General features: G+C 42.2%; 1 protein-coding gene across 1 annotated transcript in view; it reads left to right on the plus strand.

Annotated features, from left to right (window-relative positions):
* Positions 1-19,008, plus strand: part of PRKCI (protein kinase C iota) — a 118,954-nt gene that overhangs the window by 36,887 nt on the left and 63,059 nt on the right. Inside the window, exon 2 of the mRNA XM_075861591.1 lies at positions 12,904-13,025. Coding sequence (XP_075717706.1) covers positions 12,904-13,025 — 122 coding nt within the window. The remainder of the gene's footprint in view (positions 1-12,903; positions 13,026-19,008) is intronic.

Raw genomic sequence — 19,008 nt, forward strand, 5'->3', positions numbered from 1 at the left:
CACACGAAAGACGCAACGAAAAACGCATAAAAAATTTCCGAGAACAACGACGCAAAAAAAGAAACGATAAACGACGCGAAAAAAAGGATACGATAAACGAAACGGAAAACACATTCAAAAAAAGACGCAAACAAACAAGCAAAAAACGCCAAGATAAAGTAAGTGAAAAACGCCCCGAAAAAATCGGCAAAGAAAAACGCAAACAGCGCACAAAAAGCACCGGGAAAAACGACGCAAAAAACAACGTGCAGGGAGAGGTAAATCTGCCGCAAACTTCAAGACGGAATTTTGAGGCAGATATTGTTCCTGCCAAAAAACTCTGTGTGAACATGGCCTTAGTGGAGAGAGACATGAGATAGAGGAGGGCGGACAAGGGTTAGGGTATGTTCACACGAGGGCGTCCATTACGGCTGAAATTACGGGGATGTTTCAGCCTGAAAACATCACCGTAATTTCAGCCGTAACGGCATGTGCAGGCGCTTGAACGCCGCGTCCATTACGGGCGTAATTGGCGCTGCTATTCATTGGAGTCAATGAGTAACGGCTCCAATTATGCCCAAAGAAGTGACAGGTCACTTCTTTGACGCGGGCGTCTATTTACGCGCCGTCATTTGACAGCGGCGCGTAAATATACGCCTCGTGTGAACAGACAAATGTCTGCCCATTGCTTTCAATGGGCAGATGTTTGTCAACGCTATTGAGGCGCTATTTTCGGACGTAATTCGGGGCAAAAACGCCCGAATTATGTCCGTAATTAGTGCGTGTGAACATACCCTTAGGGTAGACACGAAGAGGTTTATAGACCTGAAAAGAGAAATAAAACATAAATGTGAAAAACATATTGGGGGGGGAGAACATTTGCTCATCATCCTTCAAGAATGTCAGCAAGGAGACAAGTCCAGTGAAGGAGGTCAGCGGGGAGGAGCAGGGACAGCTCACGTGAACTCTTGGAAGGTACGTGCACGCTCATTACAGCCTGCAATGAGCGTGCACGTGAAAAGTTTCATCACAAGGAAAGATCAACAAACCAGAGCTGAACTGCATGTAAAGAAGCTGTGCTAAATTCAAAGAAGAAATGTGTTAAGTAGAATTTTTTTTAAAAATAATGCTTTATTTAGGTTGTCTGTATAAGGGGTAATGTATGACACAGTTTTTGAAAAAATGTTGGGATCTCGGACAACCCCTTTAAGCAACTCATTAGCATAAATCTAAAAACGCTAATAAAGTGGTAAAAATAGATCGTTTATTTAAATAGCATTACTGTCACCTACATTATAGCGCCCATCTCCGTATGTAGGAGATAGGGCACTTATGTGGTGCCAGAGACTCTTTAAAATACAAAATGATGTCTAATTAATTTTTGCTTGGAAAGAACGGGAAAAGTAGACCGCACAAATGAAACTGGTGGGAGATAATAAACAGACTTGTCAAAGCATGCTGTGCTGGCACCGCACCATGTAGGATTTCCTGGGGAGGTGCTGTAATTGGATGTGCATTGCCATATGGCTGTGTTATCAAATACCTTACCCCAAAGCTGTGCAGGAGACATATTAACCCCTTCAGTAAGGGTGAAAAAAAGTGTGAAGCTTATATTTGAACAAGGAGTTTCTATATCCGATGTGTGTGTGTGTGTGTGTGTGTATATGTGTATATATATATGTATGTATATCTGTAAACCTATATTTCGAGTAGTGAATTCATACATTTTCAGCCACCGCCATCACTAAAAGGTCCATATATCTATAGACCAACAAAGCAGTGGAATACGGATGGCTACACACATTTAAAAATTCTGAAAACAATCTAATGTGAATGGGAAGCTCCTGTACTGTCAGCCGATGTCTGTTGGGCAATGGTGGATTTTAAGCCTTTCAGGACAAGACTAATTTTTGTTTTTATGCTTTTGTTTTTCCTCTCCGCCTTCTGAAAATAATAACTCCTTTTTTTTTTCCGTTAACACAGCTATGTGAAGGCTTAATTTTTACGGGACAAATTGTACTTTCTAACTTCACTATTTAATATTATGTGTGATGTACTGGGAAGTTGGAAAAAATTCAGAATGGGGTGGAAATGGAAAAAAACAGGAGTTCCGCTATTTTCTTATGTTTTTTATGTTGTTCAATGTACGGTGAAAATGACACATTATCGTTATGCTGTGGGTCAGTATGATCACGGTGATACCAAATTTATATAGGTTTGGTTATGTTTTAGTAACTTTAAAAAAAGATATAAACGTTTGGAAGAAACTCATTTTTTAACTTTTTGTTTTTATTGTGCCCCCCCCATAATTTATAATTCGGTGTACAGAGCTGTGTAAGGTGTCTTTTTGTACGTGGAAGGCTGTCGTTTTTATTAATGCCATTTTGGGGAATGACGGGCATTTCAATCACTTTTTTTATTTATTTTTTGTTCTTGTGGGGTTGAAGTTGCAATAAAAAAAACAGCGATTCGGCCCTTTGACCTTTTTCCCTGCTATGACGTTTACCGCATTGTATAAATATTTTATACATTTTTATGGGTTCGGACATTTTCAAACTCTGTGTGTGTGTGTTGTATTTTTATATGTTATCTAGGAAAGGGGCAGTGATTTGAATTTTTATATATATTTTTTGAAAAACCTTTTTAAAAAAAAAAAAATTTATAGATTTTTTTTTATTTAGTCCCCATAGGGGTCTTGAACCTGCCATCATTAGATCGCTTGTGCCATAGACTGTAATATCACAATATTGCAGTCTATGTCAAAATTGGTGCATTGCTATTGAGACCTTCCACAGGCAGAGCTCAATAGCAATCTTCCTATAGCAGGGCTGGGAGCGTTCACAAGGCTCCCGGCTGCTATAGCAGTACACCGGCTCCCGCGATTTTTCTGATCGCATGCTTTGCCGCTGGGTCCCTGCTGTGCAACACATCTATGCTATGTTGCCCGCTCTGCTCCTGTACCCATGGGATAAGTAGTACTAGATTTGCCTGCTGGCTGGTTATTCCAAGAGCCTGTGGGGGGAATAATATTAAGACTGGCATTTTAAACTAACTTGCATCATCAGGAAATGGGTCCAATGTTTGGAGGTGCACACCTCTTTATAAATTTGTCGCATCTTTGGCTGTCTGTGTGACAGAAATGCAAATCTACGCCTGCTATGAGCAGGTATAAAGTTGTGTCATAACTTGAGGAGGACTCGCCTATTGTGGAGTCAAAACGTCACCATATCTGTATTCACGGTTTTTTGACACAAATAAATAACTACGTTTTTCTATGGAGATGCTGTCGCCTACCTCATTTTTCTCAATACATTGATTGAGAAGGAGCCATCCCATTTGAGACATCGTGCCTCTATGAGCTATACAGAGGTGTTGCGGTTTCTATTTCTATCTGGGTAAGAAGTAAAAAAAAAATAACGCATTTTAGCGTAACTATGGTGTGCGCCAAAATGTGCAACTTTTTTACGCCAGAAAACTGGTGTAAACCTTTTAATTCATTTCCCTCTGTATGTATAGGTGAGAGTCAGAGCTAGCTGTTGGTCAAGCTAGGGTGGGACTCCAGCAGCGAGTCATGAGCTACTGTAAGGCCTTATTCACCCGAACGTGTCCAATTTGCGCGCGTAAAAAAACGCAGCGTTTTTCCTGCGTTGCAGTTCCGCGTGACAGTGTATGGTGCATGTCTGCGTTTTTTACGCGCGTATGTTATCAGTATGTCACGCGTTTCACATCAGCAAAATAAACTGAAGGAGGTGTTTTTTCTTTTTCAAAATCATTCCTTTAGCAACTGTTGCGTGAATCACGCACCGCACATTGATGTGCGTCCCATGTGCTGTCCGTGATTTTCACGTACCCATTGACTTCAATGGGTGCGTGATGCGCAAAAAACGCACAAGTATAGGACATGCAGTAAGTTTCACGCAGCGGACATACGCTGCGTGAAAAACAATGTCTGAATGGCCCCATTGACTTGCATAAGTCCGTGTGACGTGCGTTATTTTCATACGCGTAACACGGACGTGAAATACGCTTGTGTGAATTGGGCCTAAGGGTGAGTTCACACGTGGCGGATGCGCTGCGTAAAAACAGCAGGGTGTACACCCTGTGCGCTGCAGGCACTTCCGGACGGAGAACCACAACTGTGGTGCAGTTTTTCACCCGGAATGTCCACTGCAGAAAACTCTTGATGTTTCGTCCCAGGAGACCGCTGCCTGCACTTGTAATATATGGCTGGCTGAGAAGAAATCTTTTTACACTAATGATTGGCATAGTCCTGTAGATGTAATTACCTGCCTGGGGGATGTGTGGGGGATTGTTTGCATTCCCAATTCCCATGCGTCACTAGCTGGTCAGTAATTACGGTCTCTAGTTTCCATATTATCACAGTGGTTCGCAGTGTTGCCTTACAATCAGTGGCGTAACTACTGTTATAGCAGCCGTAGCGGCTGCTACGGGGCACGCAGCATGAGGGGGCCAGTGCCGCCTGCCGGCAAGGCCCCCCCCCTTCCCATGGCCTACAGCGCGACGCCACTGAAGGGGTTGTTCCTACAAAAGACATGCATCCCCTATCCACAGGATAGGGGATACATGTGGGATCGCTGGAACGCCCAGCGATAAGGAGAACGGGGGACCGAAAGTGCCCCGAAGTTCTCCATGACAAACCTCGGACTTCCGGGGTCTGTCTGCAGCTCCATAGAAATGGCTTGCGCACCGGTCGCGCTTGTGCGCATGCGTGACCAGTGCTCCTTTCATTTTTATTGAACTGCGCAGACTCCGGAAGTCCGAGGTTTGTCATGGAGAACTTCGGGGGACTTTCGGTCCCCCGTTCTCCTTATCGCTGCCAGCGATCACACATGTATCCCCTATCCTGTGGATAGGGGATGCATGTCTTTTGTAGAACAAACTATAGGCCGTTTTTTTTTGGGAGGGGGGCTATATGGCGTTAACACCATACAGACCCCCCTGTAGATATCTACAGGGGGGATTTGGGGCTGTAAGACGTTATCTACAGGGGGGCTATAAGGCGGTATCTACAGGGGGCTGTGTATGGTGCTATCTATAGATGGGCGCTGTGTGGTGGAATCTATAGGGAGGCACTATCTACAAGGGGGGGATTGTGTGATACCCAGCGGAGGGGGGGCCCCAGTCAAAAGTTTGCTATGGGGCCCAGTCTTTCCTAGTTACGCCCCTGTTTACAATGCTGGGATCCTGGGTTTGAATCCAACCAGGGGCAACATTTTGCATGAATGTCCTCCAGCCAGGTACTTTGGTTTCCTACCAAATTGTAAAACATAAGTTCGGACTCATTAAGACGAGCTTGTTCCTTGTCCATGTGCTGTCCATTGAAATAACTGACAGCACCCGGACCCATTCAAGTCAATAGGAAGAGGATAATCATGGACGTGAAAAATGGATGCCACGGAATGCACGCTGATGTCACATGGACATCAAATGCCGGAAATACGGAACGTTTTTTTTGCGCACGCAAATCGGACACTCTCGTGTGAATGTAGCCTTAAAGCGACCCTCCTGTTTTGCATAAAAATATAACATTTGCATATTTAATGTACCTGGTGCACTATTTTTTTTTTAGCTTATAGTGCTCATGAGAGCAGCTCTGGCCAATCCGAGAGTAGGGGAGAGTATCTTGGACTACCGAAATAGTGTGTATTCGGTAATTTGAGAAGTGCGGTGGCCATCTTGGATTAAAGAACAGGGACCCGGGGATTGGCAGCGGAACAATAGGTGAAAAGGGGGGCACCAGGTACATTAAAGGGAATGTGTCGCGAATTAAACTTTTTTTTTTTTTTTTTAAAGTAAGTTACTTATTTCTTATTATATTTTACGTTTTTTGCTGTATTGATTTTTTTTCTCTTGCACATAGTGGAAAGTATTAAAAATGAAATAATAATTTGACATGTTTTCCTATGTTGGCCACCAGAGGGAGCACTTCCCAGAATTACAGCAAGGTGAATAAGGCAAAGCAACCTGACTCACAGCTTCTGTAAATGTGGGAGGGAATCTCACCCCCCTCCTACAAGCCAGGAAAAGGTGTCTTCAAATTGCTAAGCAGTGTCCGACTGCCATTTTGGGAGTGATTGTACAAATGGCAGCTGTCAGAAGCTATAGGACACACCAAAAGGCTAAGGGTATGTTCACACGCTTACTAAACAAAGGGAAAACAGCTCCTGATTTTCCGCCATTTTTTAATCAAACTCGCGTTTCTGGCCGCGTATTTTAAGGCTATGTTCACACGGAGTATTTTGCCGAGTTTTGACGCGGAAACCGCGTCGCAAAACTCGGCAAAAACGGGCCGAGAACGCCTCCCATTGATTTCAATGGGAGGCGTCGGCGTCTTTTTCCCGCGAGCAGTAAAACTGCCTCGCGGGAAAAAGAAGCGACATGCCCTATCTTCGGGCGCTTCCGCCTCTGACCTCCCATTGACTTCAATGGGAGGCAGAGAAAGCGTATTTCGCGCTGTTTTATGCCCGCGGCTCTCAATGGCCGCGGGCGAAAAACGGCGCGAAAATCGGCGTGCAGGGAGAGGAAAATCTGCCTCAAAGTTCCAAACTGAATTTTGAGGCAGATATTCCTCCCCCAAAATACTCCGTGTGAACATAGTCAATCAAAAACTGCTCCAAAAACGTCCCAAGAAGTGACATGCACTTCTTTTTGGCGGGCGTCTTTTTACGTGCCGTTTTTGGAAAACGGCTGCGTAAAAAACGCCCTGTCGGAACAGAACGCCGTATTTCCCATTGAAACCAATGTTCAGATGTTTGTAGGCGTTCTGCTTCCGATTTTTCAGCCGTTTTTCGGGATGTTTACGGCCCGAAAAATGGCTGAAAACACTGCGTGTGAACATACGCTTAGAATGATGAAAGTGAAATGAATGACTTTTCAATTGGCCGGTTCATATGGCATGTATTTGACACTTTTTTTTTTTTTTGTGCATTTTACGTGCCAAAAACCGCATAAAAAAACGCTTGATTACGCTTTTTATTTACATAATTTGTAAAGTGCGCTGTTAGTACATACAACACGCTCTTTTATACACACGTTTTTAAAAACGCATTGTGTAAATAAAGAGATGTTGAGTCAATTCCTTTCCACACACACTCAGCTCTGCTACACACACACACACACACACACTGCTACACACACTCACTCACTCACTCTCGGCTCTTCTACACACACTCACTCTCGGCTCTTCTACACACACACACTCACACACACACACACACACACACTCACTCACTCACTCACTCACTCACTCACTCACTCACTCACTCACTCACTCACTCACTCACTCACTCACTCACTCACTCACTCACTCACTCACTCTCGGCTCTTCTACACACACTCACTCTCGGCTCTTCTACACACACTCACTCTCGGCTCTTCTACACACACACACACACACACACACACACACACACACACACACCATTGCTACACACAGACACGCGCAGACACACACACAGACACGCGCAGGCGCCCTCTCGGCTCTCCTACGCGCAGGCGCCCTCTCGGCTCTCCTACGCGCAGGCGCCCTCTCGGCTCTCCTACGCGCAGGCGCGCTCGCTTCTCTGCTGGGTGGCTCTGAACTGCTCAGTACAGAGCCAGATGGCAGATGCAGTGAACGGCTCCGTTCATTTTGTCCTATGCTCTGTGCTGCCGTATTCCATCTGTGTATGTATCGTTAAGAGACACATACACAGATGAAATAAAACATGGCAGCCCCCAGTACAGTAAGAAAGTGTCAATAAAAAAAACTTTGTGTGTGAAAAATTCAATCAAGTCAATATATTTTATTAAATAAAAACATAAAATCATGACACTGTCCCTTTAACTATGCATTCCTCAGCTAATGTTAATTTTTTTTTTTTTTTTTTTTTATGAAACCAGCCCCATGTATATATGTGTGTGTGTGAGAGGGAAAATATATTTAGCTCTTGCTTGGAACAGGAACTGATGTGGGTGATTTAAAGGCTATGTACTCCTTTTGACATCATTTTTCTATTTTCTTATTTATTTTTTAAATATTAGTGTAATTGGTGCAACTTCCTAAATACATTTTATTAAAAATGATTTTTGCTTTTTGAGATACAGCTGCTCTGTATTCTGTATAGAGAGCAGCTGTATAGTTCGCTAAGACCTTAATCCGTCAGGTCCACGGGACTGACGGGTTCAGTGTCAGCGGGTCCTGCGTGTTTCTGACATGCAGGATCCACCTTATGAACTTAGCAGCTCGATCCTTCGTGTCAGAGACACGCAGGACCCGCTGACACTGAACCCGTCAGTCCCGTGGGCCTGACGGATACAGAATTCAGTGCAAGATACAGCTGCTCTGTGTATACAAAGCTGCTGTATCTCAAAAAGTAAAAATATTTTTAATAAAATGTATTTAGGAACCTGCACCAATCACACGGATGCACAATTTTCGTAAAAATAAACTTTGTCAATGTACATAGCATTTAAATCTTTATACAACATGAATAGGATTTTAAATAGGTTTTTTTTATGGCGTGTTTCCCTGTTGAAGTAAAGAACAAAGCACTCAGTTGTGAAAATCATCCTGAACCAAAGATCTGTACTCGCCGCACTTTCCTTACTCCCTTTCCTATAGAGTAGTAATGGGGAGGAAGGGAGCTTGTCTAGGGCTCTGTTCACATCTATAACCGAGGCTCCTCTACCTGTCACAGATTCCATTGTTTATGCCGGATAAAATATTGCAACCTGGTGCGCTATTCTATCCGGAAAAGCGACAAACATTGATGGAAACTCAATGGAACCCATTTAAAGTAAATGGGTTCCGTCGGACTCCGTTGGTTTCAGTGATGGAAGGGATCCAGCAGCTCCATTTTTTTTATTTGTACTGCTCTTATGACGGAGCAGAACAACGGAAAACTTGAATGCAGATGACATGGCTAAGAAGCACAGGGAATACCATACATAGTTGTTTATATGGAATATTTGTTCCGCCAGAAACCACATAAATCCGGCTCATTCCATGTCTAGCAAGCAAAGGAAATTGCATAGGTGTCCGTTTATGTGGAATAAGTGTGGGAGCAGTGTTCATTCCCAGAAAAAAGTGTATTCCCACGCCTATGGCGCCGCATGCAGCAATGCAAAGAGGCTTTTCTTTGCTACATCTAAAATTAGGGAAAAAAGCATGCAATGGTGTCAGCAACAGAGTTTACAAGATGTGGAATACATGTAAATATACAAACGGGCTTAACCCTTTCAAGACCGAGCTCATTTTGGCCTTCAGGACCAGCCCCATTTTTTCAAATCTGACATGTCACTTTATGTGGTAATAACTCCGGAATGCTTTTGCCTATCCAAGTGATTCTGAGATTGTTTTCTCGTGACATGTTGTACTTTATATTAGTGGAAAAATTTGGTCAATAAATTCATTGCTTATTTGTGAAAAACACCAAAATATAGAGAAAATTAGCAAAAATTATGATTTTTCAAATTTTAAATGTATCTGCTTGTAAAACAGATAGTAATACCACACAAAATAGTTACTATTTCACATTCCATATGTCTACTTTATATTTGCCTAGTTTTTTGAACATTATTTTATTTTTCTAGGACGTTACAAGGCTTAGTACTTTACCAGCAATTTCTCACATTTTCAAGAAAATTTCAAAAGGCAATTTTTACAGGGACCAGTTCAGTTCTGAAGCGGCTTTGAGGGCCTTATGTACTAGATAGACTCCATAAATCACCCCATATTAAAAACTGCACCCCTCAAAGTATTCAAAACAGCATTCAGAAAGTTTCTTAACCCTTTAGGCGTTTCACAGGAATTAAAGCAATGTAGAGGGGAAATTGACAAATTTTTTTTTTTTTTTGCTGCCATTCATTTGTAATAAAAAAAATTCTGTAACACAGAAGGTTTTACCAGAGAAACGCAACACAATATTTATTGTCTAGATTCTACAGTTTTTAGAAATATCCCACATGTGGCCCTAGTGTGAAAATGGACTGAAATACCGGCCTCAGAAGCAAAGGAGCACCTAGTGGATTTTGTGGCCTCCTTTTTTTTAGAATATATTTTAGGCACCATGTCGGGTTTGAAGAGGTCTTGTAGTGCCAAAACAGTGGAAATCCCCCAAAAGTGACATGGTTTTGGAAACTGCACCCCTCAAGGAATTTTTCTAGGGGTATAGTTAGCATCTTGACCCCACAGGTCTTCTGCTATATTTATTGGAGTTTGCCTGTGAAAGTGAAAATCTACTTTTTTTTCCTGAAAAAATATAATAAAAAAAAAGATATTTGCAAGGAATAAAGAATAAAAAGCACCCCAAAACTTGTAAAGCTACTTCTCCCGATTACAGCAATACCCCATATGTGGTACTCAACTGCTGTTTGGACCCACGGCAGAGCTCAGAAGGGACGGAGCGCCATTTGGATTTTGAAGCGCAGATTTTGCTGGATTGGTTTTCAGGGCCATGTTGCGTTTGCAACGCCCTGGAGTGAGCAAAACGGTGGAAACCCCCCAAAAGTGACCCCATTTTGTAGACTACACCCCTCAAGGAATGTTTCTAGGGGTATAGTTAGCATTTTGACCCCACAGTTTTTTTGCTGAATTTAGTGGAATTAGGCCGTGAAAATGAAAATCTACTTTTTTCTGAAAAAACATAGAAATGTTTACGTTTTACAATGAATAAAGGAGAAAAAGCACCCCAAAATTTGTAAAGCAATTTGTCCTGATTACAGCAATACGCCATATGTGGTAATAAACGGCTGTTTGGACCCACGGCAGGACTCAGAAGGGAAGGAACAATATTTGGCTTTTGGAGCTCAAATTTAGCTGGAATGGTTTTCGGGTGTCATGTCGCATTTGCAAAGCCCCTGAGGTACCAAAACAGTGGAAACCTCCCAAAAGTCCCTTTAGGGGACTGGAACGAGCGATCATTAGGTCGCTGGTACAATACACTGCAGTACTAATGTATTGCAGTATAATATAATTTTTACAGGCTCCTGTAACAGCGCAATCGCTGTTCCTGTCCATTAATCCCGGGTGTCAGCTGTAATACACAGTGGACACCTGCAGAATATGGAGCGGGCGCAGCGCATGAGCCCGCTCCATATATAACCCCCCGTACCACGACATGCTATTAAGTCGTGGTTCGCGAAGGCGTTAATGCGCAGCGGATGCTGCAAAGTGAAAATTAAAATTTTCCACTGATATGCCATTTTAACACACAATATGTTGTGCCCAGTTTGTGCCACTGAAGACAAATACCTCATACAATGTTGAGCGTTTTCTCCCGGATATAAAATATCATATATGTGGACGTAAGCTGGTGTTTGGGCACGCTGTGGGGCTCAGAAGGGAGGGAGCCCCATTTGGCTTTTGGAGCGCAGATTTTGCTTGGTAACTGTTCTGTTTGGGGTTTTGCTGGTATTTCAGTTTATGATGTGGGGGTATGTATAAATTGGGCAGAGTACATCAGGACATAATAAGAGGGTATAATAATTTGGTAAATAAATAATCCGCAGATATGTGGCCAATGTCGCACTGATAAATGGCCAATCTTATCAGCTTTTGGACACTGTACAATTTCTGTCGCTATATTCTGAGAGCCAGAACTTTTTTTCTTTACCGGAGCCGTGCGAGGACTTATTTGTTGCGGGACAATCTGTAGTTTTCATTGGTACCATTTTAGGGTACATGTGATTTTTTTTTTATCACTTTTTATTAGATTTTTTTTTTGGCAAGCAAAGTGACAAAAAAACATCAAATTCTGACAATGTTTTTTGTCTTTTTTTTTACACTTTTCACAGCGCGCTATAAATGACATTTTACTTTATTCCGCGGGTCGATACGATTACAGCGATACCAGATGTATATAGTTTTTTTATGTTTTCTGGCATTTGCGCAATAAAATCACTTTTCGATAAAATTATTTATTTTTTGTGTCCCCATATTCTGAGAGCCATAACTTTTTTATTTTTCACTCAAAGCTGTGTAAGGGCTTGTTTTTTGCGGGACGGTTTGTAGTTTTTATTGGTACTATTTTGGGGTACATGTGACTTTTTGATCACTTTTTATTCTATATTTTTGGAGGGTTGATGACCAAAAAAATAGTGATTCTGACATTGTTTTTTAATTATTTTTTTTTGCGCTGTTCACCATGCGGGAAAAATAATATTATAGTTTTATTTTGGGTCGTTACGAACGCGGTGATACCAAATATGTGTACTTTTTTTTAACATTTAAATTTTTTTCCTATAATAAAAGACTTATAGGAAAATAAGTATTTTTTGTTTTTGTAACTTTTTTAGAACTTGTTTTTACACTTTTATAAAACATGTTTATTTTATTTTTTTCTTTTTACTTGTTTTACTTGAAGACTGGCAGGACTGATCGCTGCTATAATACATTACACTACCTAGGTAGTGTAACGTATTATAAACTGTCAGTGTGACGCTGAGAGTCACACTGACAGGAAGCTTATGAGAACCGACCTCCGGCTGGTTCTCAAAGGCTGCTGTGCATGGCAGACCCGAGGGGCGTTGTATGGCCTCCGGTTCTGCCTTATAACTGACGGCAGCACCCGCAATCGGTCCCCGGGAAAGTTTGTTGTAGCAACAAACTTTCCAGTTCGTTGCTGCAACAAGCTTTCCCTGCAATCACGTGACCGGGACCTGAACCAATTAGGTCCCGGTCATGTCTCCGGGACCAGAGGCAGGAGTTAACATCGCGATCAGGGTGTCAGCGATATTCTGAGACACCCGGATCACGCTTTTAACACCCACCATGAATTCACGTCGGCGCTGCACAGTGCCCAGCAAATGCCGACATGAATATACAGTGGGCGGTCGGGAAGCGGTTAATAGTGACTTTTCTGATCTGGTTCTTTTATTCACTGACTGTATTCTAAAATGTGCTTTTTACTTTTTATTTTACAGCGACATTATGATTACCCATTTTGACCCCAGCATCACCTTTGATGGACTGTGTAATGAGGTGAAGGACATGTGCTCCTTTGACGACGAGCAACTCTACACAATGAAGTGGATTGATGAAGAAGGTAATAATTGCACACAACACTAAGGGCCTGTTCACATCAATGTCGGGCTCCCATTCATGGGCTCTGGTCGACCTTTCCGTCGGAGGAGCTAATCAACGGAAAGCCAAATGGAAACTACAACTTCCGTTTGCATTACCATTGATTTCAATGTTAATGCTTCCATTGCAGTTGGTTTCCGTTTGTTACGTTTCAGGGTTTTTTCGCGGAAACGATAGCGTAGTCAACTGATTTTTAACACACAAAAAAAAAACCAATGAAACCTTACGGAACGGAGACAAACGGAAACCAATTGAAATTGAAGCATTACCATTTGAAATCAATGGTAATGCAAACAGGAGCTATGGTTTCCGTTTGACTTTCCGTTCATCGGTTCCTCTGACGGAAAGGTCGAATGGAAGCCCGACGCTGATGTGAACACCGCCTAACCTGACTCCTGTAATGCACAGGCACGGATTTAGATACCATGACGTGGTACAAAGGAGAGGAAAATAAACCGTTTGTTGTATGCATTACGTGATTACTGTGACAGCCCATAATAACTATACAAATGACGTGTCATGGAAGCACATGGGAACTCGATCATCACGATGAAGACCCCCGTGTGCTGCTCCATTTTCTTTTGTTCTTATTTTATTATATTTGACTTATTAGCATTCATGTATGGTATTCCGAGATCATTTCACACTATTCCCAGAGTTGGCTGCTCTTGCAGCAGTGGGTTGGGGAATGCTTAGATTATATCCTGTAATAATAAGAATGTGAGACTGTTTCTGTGTTTTTTATATTATGCATTACTTCTACACTATTAATGGATGTAGCTTTATCTAGTAGCAGCGAATCCGTTCTTGCTAGAAGTAAAATGTGATATTTGCCTATGGCCCTGATTTGATTTATACAAATCCTAATGTGAAGCACTAGAACTCCCTGCAGCGGCGTACCATGGCCTGTCAGCAGTGAACGCACATATACATGAGATGAGTACATGTGTGGAATCTTTATAATGCAATGCTTGCTGGTAAATTCACATGCATTGCACAGCAGTTTGTCTTCGCTGCATGACATGAGCCTTGTAGCTGCCTTCTCCATCTTCTCATCTGTCTCTGTTTGTAACTCATTATATATTAATAGTTTTGAGCAGTACCATCATGTTTATTCAATAGATTTTTCCATCACTCACTCTAGAGTTCATGATATGATAAAGCTATATTAGAAAAATTTCCAAGAATAATATGTACATGTCTGAGGCTTTCCCTATATTGTCTAAAACGCCTTTCTTCCACACGCAATTAATGTCCCCTGAAATCATATTACAATCGTAGACCAGGTCCATTTTGTATCGCCGAAGCCGATTGTAATTTAAAGGGAATGTGACGCGAATTAAACCTTTTTTTTTTTTTTAAGTTACTTATTTCTATTATATTTTTACGTTTTTTGCATTTTTTTTTTTGTTCTTCCACATGGTGGAAAGTATTAAAAATTAAATAATAATTTGAGATGTTTTCCTATGTTGGCCACCAGAGGGAGCACTTCCCAGAATTACAGCAAGGTGAATAAGGCAAAGCAACCTGACTCACAGCTGCCGTAAATGTGGGATGGGATCTCACCCCCACCCCCCCTTCCCTCCTACAAGCCAGGAAACGGTGTCTTCAAATTGCTAAGCAGTGTCCGGCTGCCATTTTGGTTGGGATTCTGCAGCTGGCAGAAGCTATAGGACACACCAAAGGGCATGTTCACATGCTTACTAAACAAAGGGAAAACCGCTCCTGATTTTCAGCCATTTTTTAATCAAACTCGCGTTTTTGGCGTAGTTTTTTTACGGCCGTTTTTGGAGCTGTTTTTCTATAGTCAATGAAAAATGCCTCCAAAAACATCCCAAGAAGTGATATGCACTTCTTTTTGGCGGGCGTCTTTTTACGTGCCGTTTTTGTAAAACTGCCGCGTAAAAAAACGTCCCGTCGGAACAGAACGCCGTATTTCCCATTGAAACCAGTGGGCAGATGTTTGTAGGTGTTCTGCTTCCGATTTTTCAGGACATTTACGGCCCGAAAAACCGCTAAAAACACTGTGTGTGAACATACCCTTAGAATGATGAAAGTGAAGTGAACCACAGACACACACTCTGCTCTACTACATCTGACACACGCACACGCACACGCACACGCACACACACACACACACACACACACACACTCAGCAGCACTGCTACACACACACAGCTCTACTACAGACACTCAGCTCTACTACACACACACACACACACACTCAGCAGCACTGCTACACACACACACAGCTCTACTACAGACACACACTCAGCTCTACTACATCTGACACACAGTCAGTACTGCTACATACATGGGCAGGGATTTTACAAGGAACACAAAGAAGCAACGGCTCTTAGAAGATCAGAGCAAGCACGATATGTTATCACCAGGAGCTGCACTGATAATAAACCGGCAGGGGATGACAGACTCCACGGCTCCACTGCAGGTATCGTCAGCAGAATACAAGGGCTGTTTATGTCAGCTTGTAGTCTGCAATGCAATGTATGGACGGCCCGTCGGGTCACGAGAGTGGATGTGTGTGTGTGTGTGTGTGTCTATCTATATATATATATATATATATATATATATATATAATGTGTGTATTGTATTTGTGTGTGTCTGTGTATATATGTGTGTGTGTGAATAACATGTTACCTTTTATTCTATGGGATTACGGGGATACGAAATATGTAATAGTTTTCCTAAGTTTTGCACAATAAAAACCTTTTTAGAAAAAATTACTTGTTTTTGCATTGTTGCATTCCAAGGGCCGTAACTTTTTTATTTTTACGTCAATGTGGGCTTGATTTTTGCCGGCCAAGGTGTCGTTTTCATTAGTACTATTGTGGGGTACATAGGACTTAGAGATTAACTTTTATTTAATTTTTTATGGGCGGTAATGGGAGAAAAGAGCGAATTTTGGCGTTGTTTTTTTTGGACGCCGTTCATCCGGCAGTTTGATTAATGTAATTTTATTGTTGAAGTCATTACGATCACGGGGATACCATATATATATATATGTGTGTGTGTGTGTGTGTTATTTGTTTTGACATTTTTACTAAATAAAACCACTTTTTGGGCAAAAAAGTTTTATTTTATTTTGACTGTAATTTTTATTTATTCTTTTCACAAACTTTATTTAACTGCTTTTAAATTTTTTTAATTTTTTTTTTTAGTCCCACCAGGGGACTTCACTATGCGATCTGCTGATCGCATATATAGTGCTTTGGTATGCTTAGTATACCAAAGCATTATTGCCTGTCCGTGTAAAACTGACAGGCAATCTCTTAGTCTATGGCCCAATAGGCATTTGCTGAAGGCAGACCTGGGCGCCTCTGTTAGGCACCCGGCTGACATGGAAACCAGACGGCGCCCCGCGACTTCATTGCGGGGGCGCCGATGGGGTGACAGAGGGAGCTCCCTCCCTGTCAAACACATTAGATGTCGTTATTGACAGTGGCATCTAATGGGTTAAACTGCCGGAATCGGAGCGCGCTTTGATTCCGGCAGGTGGGGCAGGAGCCTGACTGTGTATAACAGCCGTGCTCCTGCCTCTGATCGCGTGGGTACACTGGCAGTACCCACGCGATCAGAGGGCGGATATATCCGTCCTTTTGCGGGATATATCCGTCCTTCGTCGTAAAGGGGTTAAAGGGAACCTGTCACCAGCATTTCAGCTATTAAACCAGCAATACCTGGTGGTAGTGGGTGAAAAATCATTTCTATATAACCTATAATTATCTTCTTAGTCGGCTCTGTAGCTTTAGTATTTAGCTTTTTAGTGTTCCCACACCGTATGCTAATGAGCATAAAAGAGTCAAACCTTCGTTTGAAAAGAGTCATATCTTCAATTCTCAAGTCTTTCAGAGTTTACCCCGCCTCCTTACTTTTGATTGACAGCTCCTCGCCTTCCCCCAGCATACACAATCCCGTGCTTGTGCATTGATGTCCTCTTCTGGTGTGGGCGCACAAAGGGACACCGGATTATTATGATAAAAGGCGCAAAATGTTTGCAGACCGTTATTTACTGTTGGAGGAGGAGTTTAGGAGAGGGGATAACGGCAATGAACTTTTTATAGCAGTGGCCAGTGAGGGATAAGTAAAGTTCAATAGGTGAAATGCTGGTGACCGGTTCCCTTTAAGCTCATATTGATTATATAACTATATTCAATATGTTTTGGTAAAATGCCAAGATTTTCACTGTCCAAGTGTGTGTCTGTCTGTCTGTCTCATAGGTGCTGACATCTAGTGGCCAAATGGGCTACACTGCACTGGAGAAGCATCATCTTTAATAGCCCACAGTGAAATTAAATGTTTTCAGCTCTCAATTACTAGTGAATGACAGGTGTATTGTCCTGCCTCAGATAATGCACAGAACGAAGACTGTAGATCGCACACAGAGCACAGTAAAGGGTAGAATTAAGCTGGCCATGCACATTAGGTATAAATTGGCCGCACCCACTGTTTTTAACAGCGATCAAATGTGAATGGGTTCCACAACTGACTATCCCCCAATGACAAATGATGAGGTAAGAAGTATTAGGTATCCTTTGCTCGTGTAGGATATAAGTCACTGTCTGTGGTGTAATGAAAGTGGCTTTAAAAAAAAAAAAAAAAAAAAAGGAAACCTGAAGAGCCCATTCTAAATCCGTGAAATGTCAGGATTCAAGGGCGATTGTCAAAGCTGTCATTGCTTCATAAAGAACTAAAGCTGCGATACTAATACAATCTGAGCCTTTTCTGAGTGAGGACTGGTGATGTCATTACCCATCTCAAGTTCCAGACTCCCTTGACTGCACACCAGGAGATGCTTTACAGAAGTATTACAAAATAAATGAATATAAAATAAAGCAAGTGAAGATAAAAATTAAAACCTCTAATTCTGGTTCTGTAGAATGGGGACTACCATCTGTCAGTTTTCTGTATAGGAAAAGGTAGGAAGGTATGGTCTATTAGTGACTTTGTTCCTCATCTAACTGTTTCTTGTGAGATTCTTCCCCTGACAACGGTCAATAGCGTGGGGACCGCCCGGAAAAGACCGACCCGAGACCAAGCTGGAATTTATATCTTATTCTCGCTAAATATCCCTAAACAACGGCCACTACCGTTTAAATGCTGTGCCAAATCCCCACTGCTCTTTTCTGCCTGTCTGAGCCGGGTGAAATGCGTTGGGAGCAGGAAGTAGGGATATTCAGCTAGAGTAGGGCGTAGGTTCCAGCTTGGGTCAGCGGAGAGCGGTCACCGCACTACTGACTATTGTTAGTAGAAGAATCTCACAAGAAGCAAAGTCCGATCAGGGGCTATTGCTAATAGACCAGTAGCTTCCTGCCGTTCACTGTACTGAGAAAGATGGTAGCCCCCATTCTATAGAACCGAATAATACTTTTTTTTTTTTTTCTTCAATAATAATAAGTTTTATTTTTAGCTGTGATATTCCTGTTTTAGCATCTGACACTCAATTAAAAGTTATGTTTTAGCCCTATCTTTAAAAAATAGCAACATTTCATTTTTTTACGATAGGGAACCTTTTAGTATTAGGCCTCATGCACACGGCTGTGCCCGTAATCACGGCCCGCCGATTGCGGGCATGGCCAGCCGCCGACGGAAAAGTAAGACATGCTCCATAATTCCCGGTACGGTTCTACGGAACGGAAACCTATCCCTAGCCGTACGGAAAGGTCTCCTTTGCCAATAGAACCGGGCGAGTCCGTAATTGCAGACCGTGTTGCGGTCCGCAATTAGAGTTTTTTTTACGGTCGTGTGCATGGGGCCTTAATGCTGCTGTGCTCTTGCTTCTTTCTCAGCCATTTGCTGTTTGTTTGTTTTTGGTTTTTTTTCTTTTCGAATTGTATTTTGGAGGTGAAAAGAAATAAAACAAACAGAATGTGTCATGTTCATTTGCACTGTACTCGCCTGCATTGCACAAGCTGCCCCCGGCCTCT

This window comes from Rhinoderma darwinii, chromosome 4, assembly GCF_050947455.1.
Source record: "Rhinoderma darwinii isolate aRhiDar2 chromosome 4, aRhiDar2.hap1, whole genome shotgun sequence".
Lineage (NCBI taxonomy): Eukaryota > Metazoa > Chordata > Amphibia > Anura > Rhinodermatidae > Rhinoderma > Rhinoderma darwinii.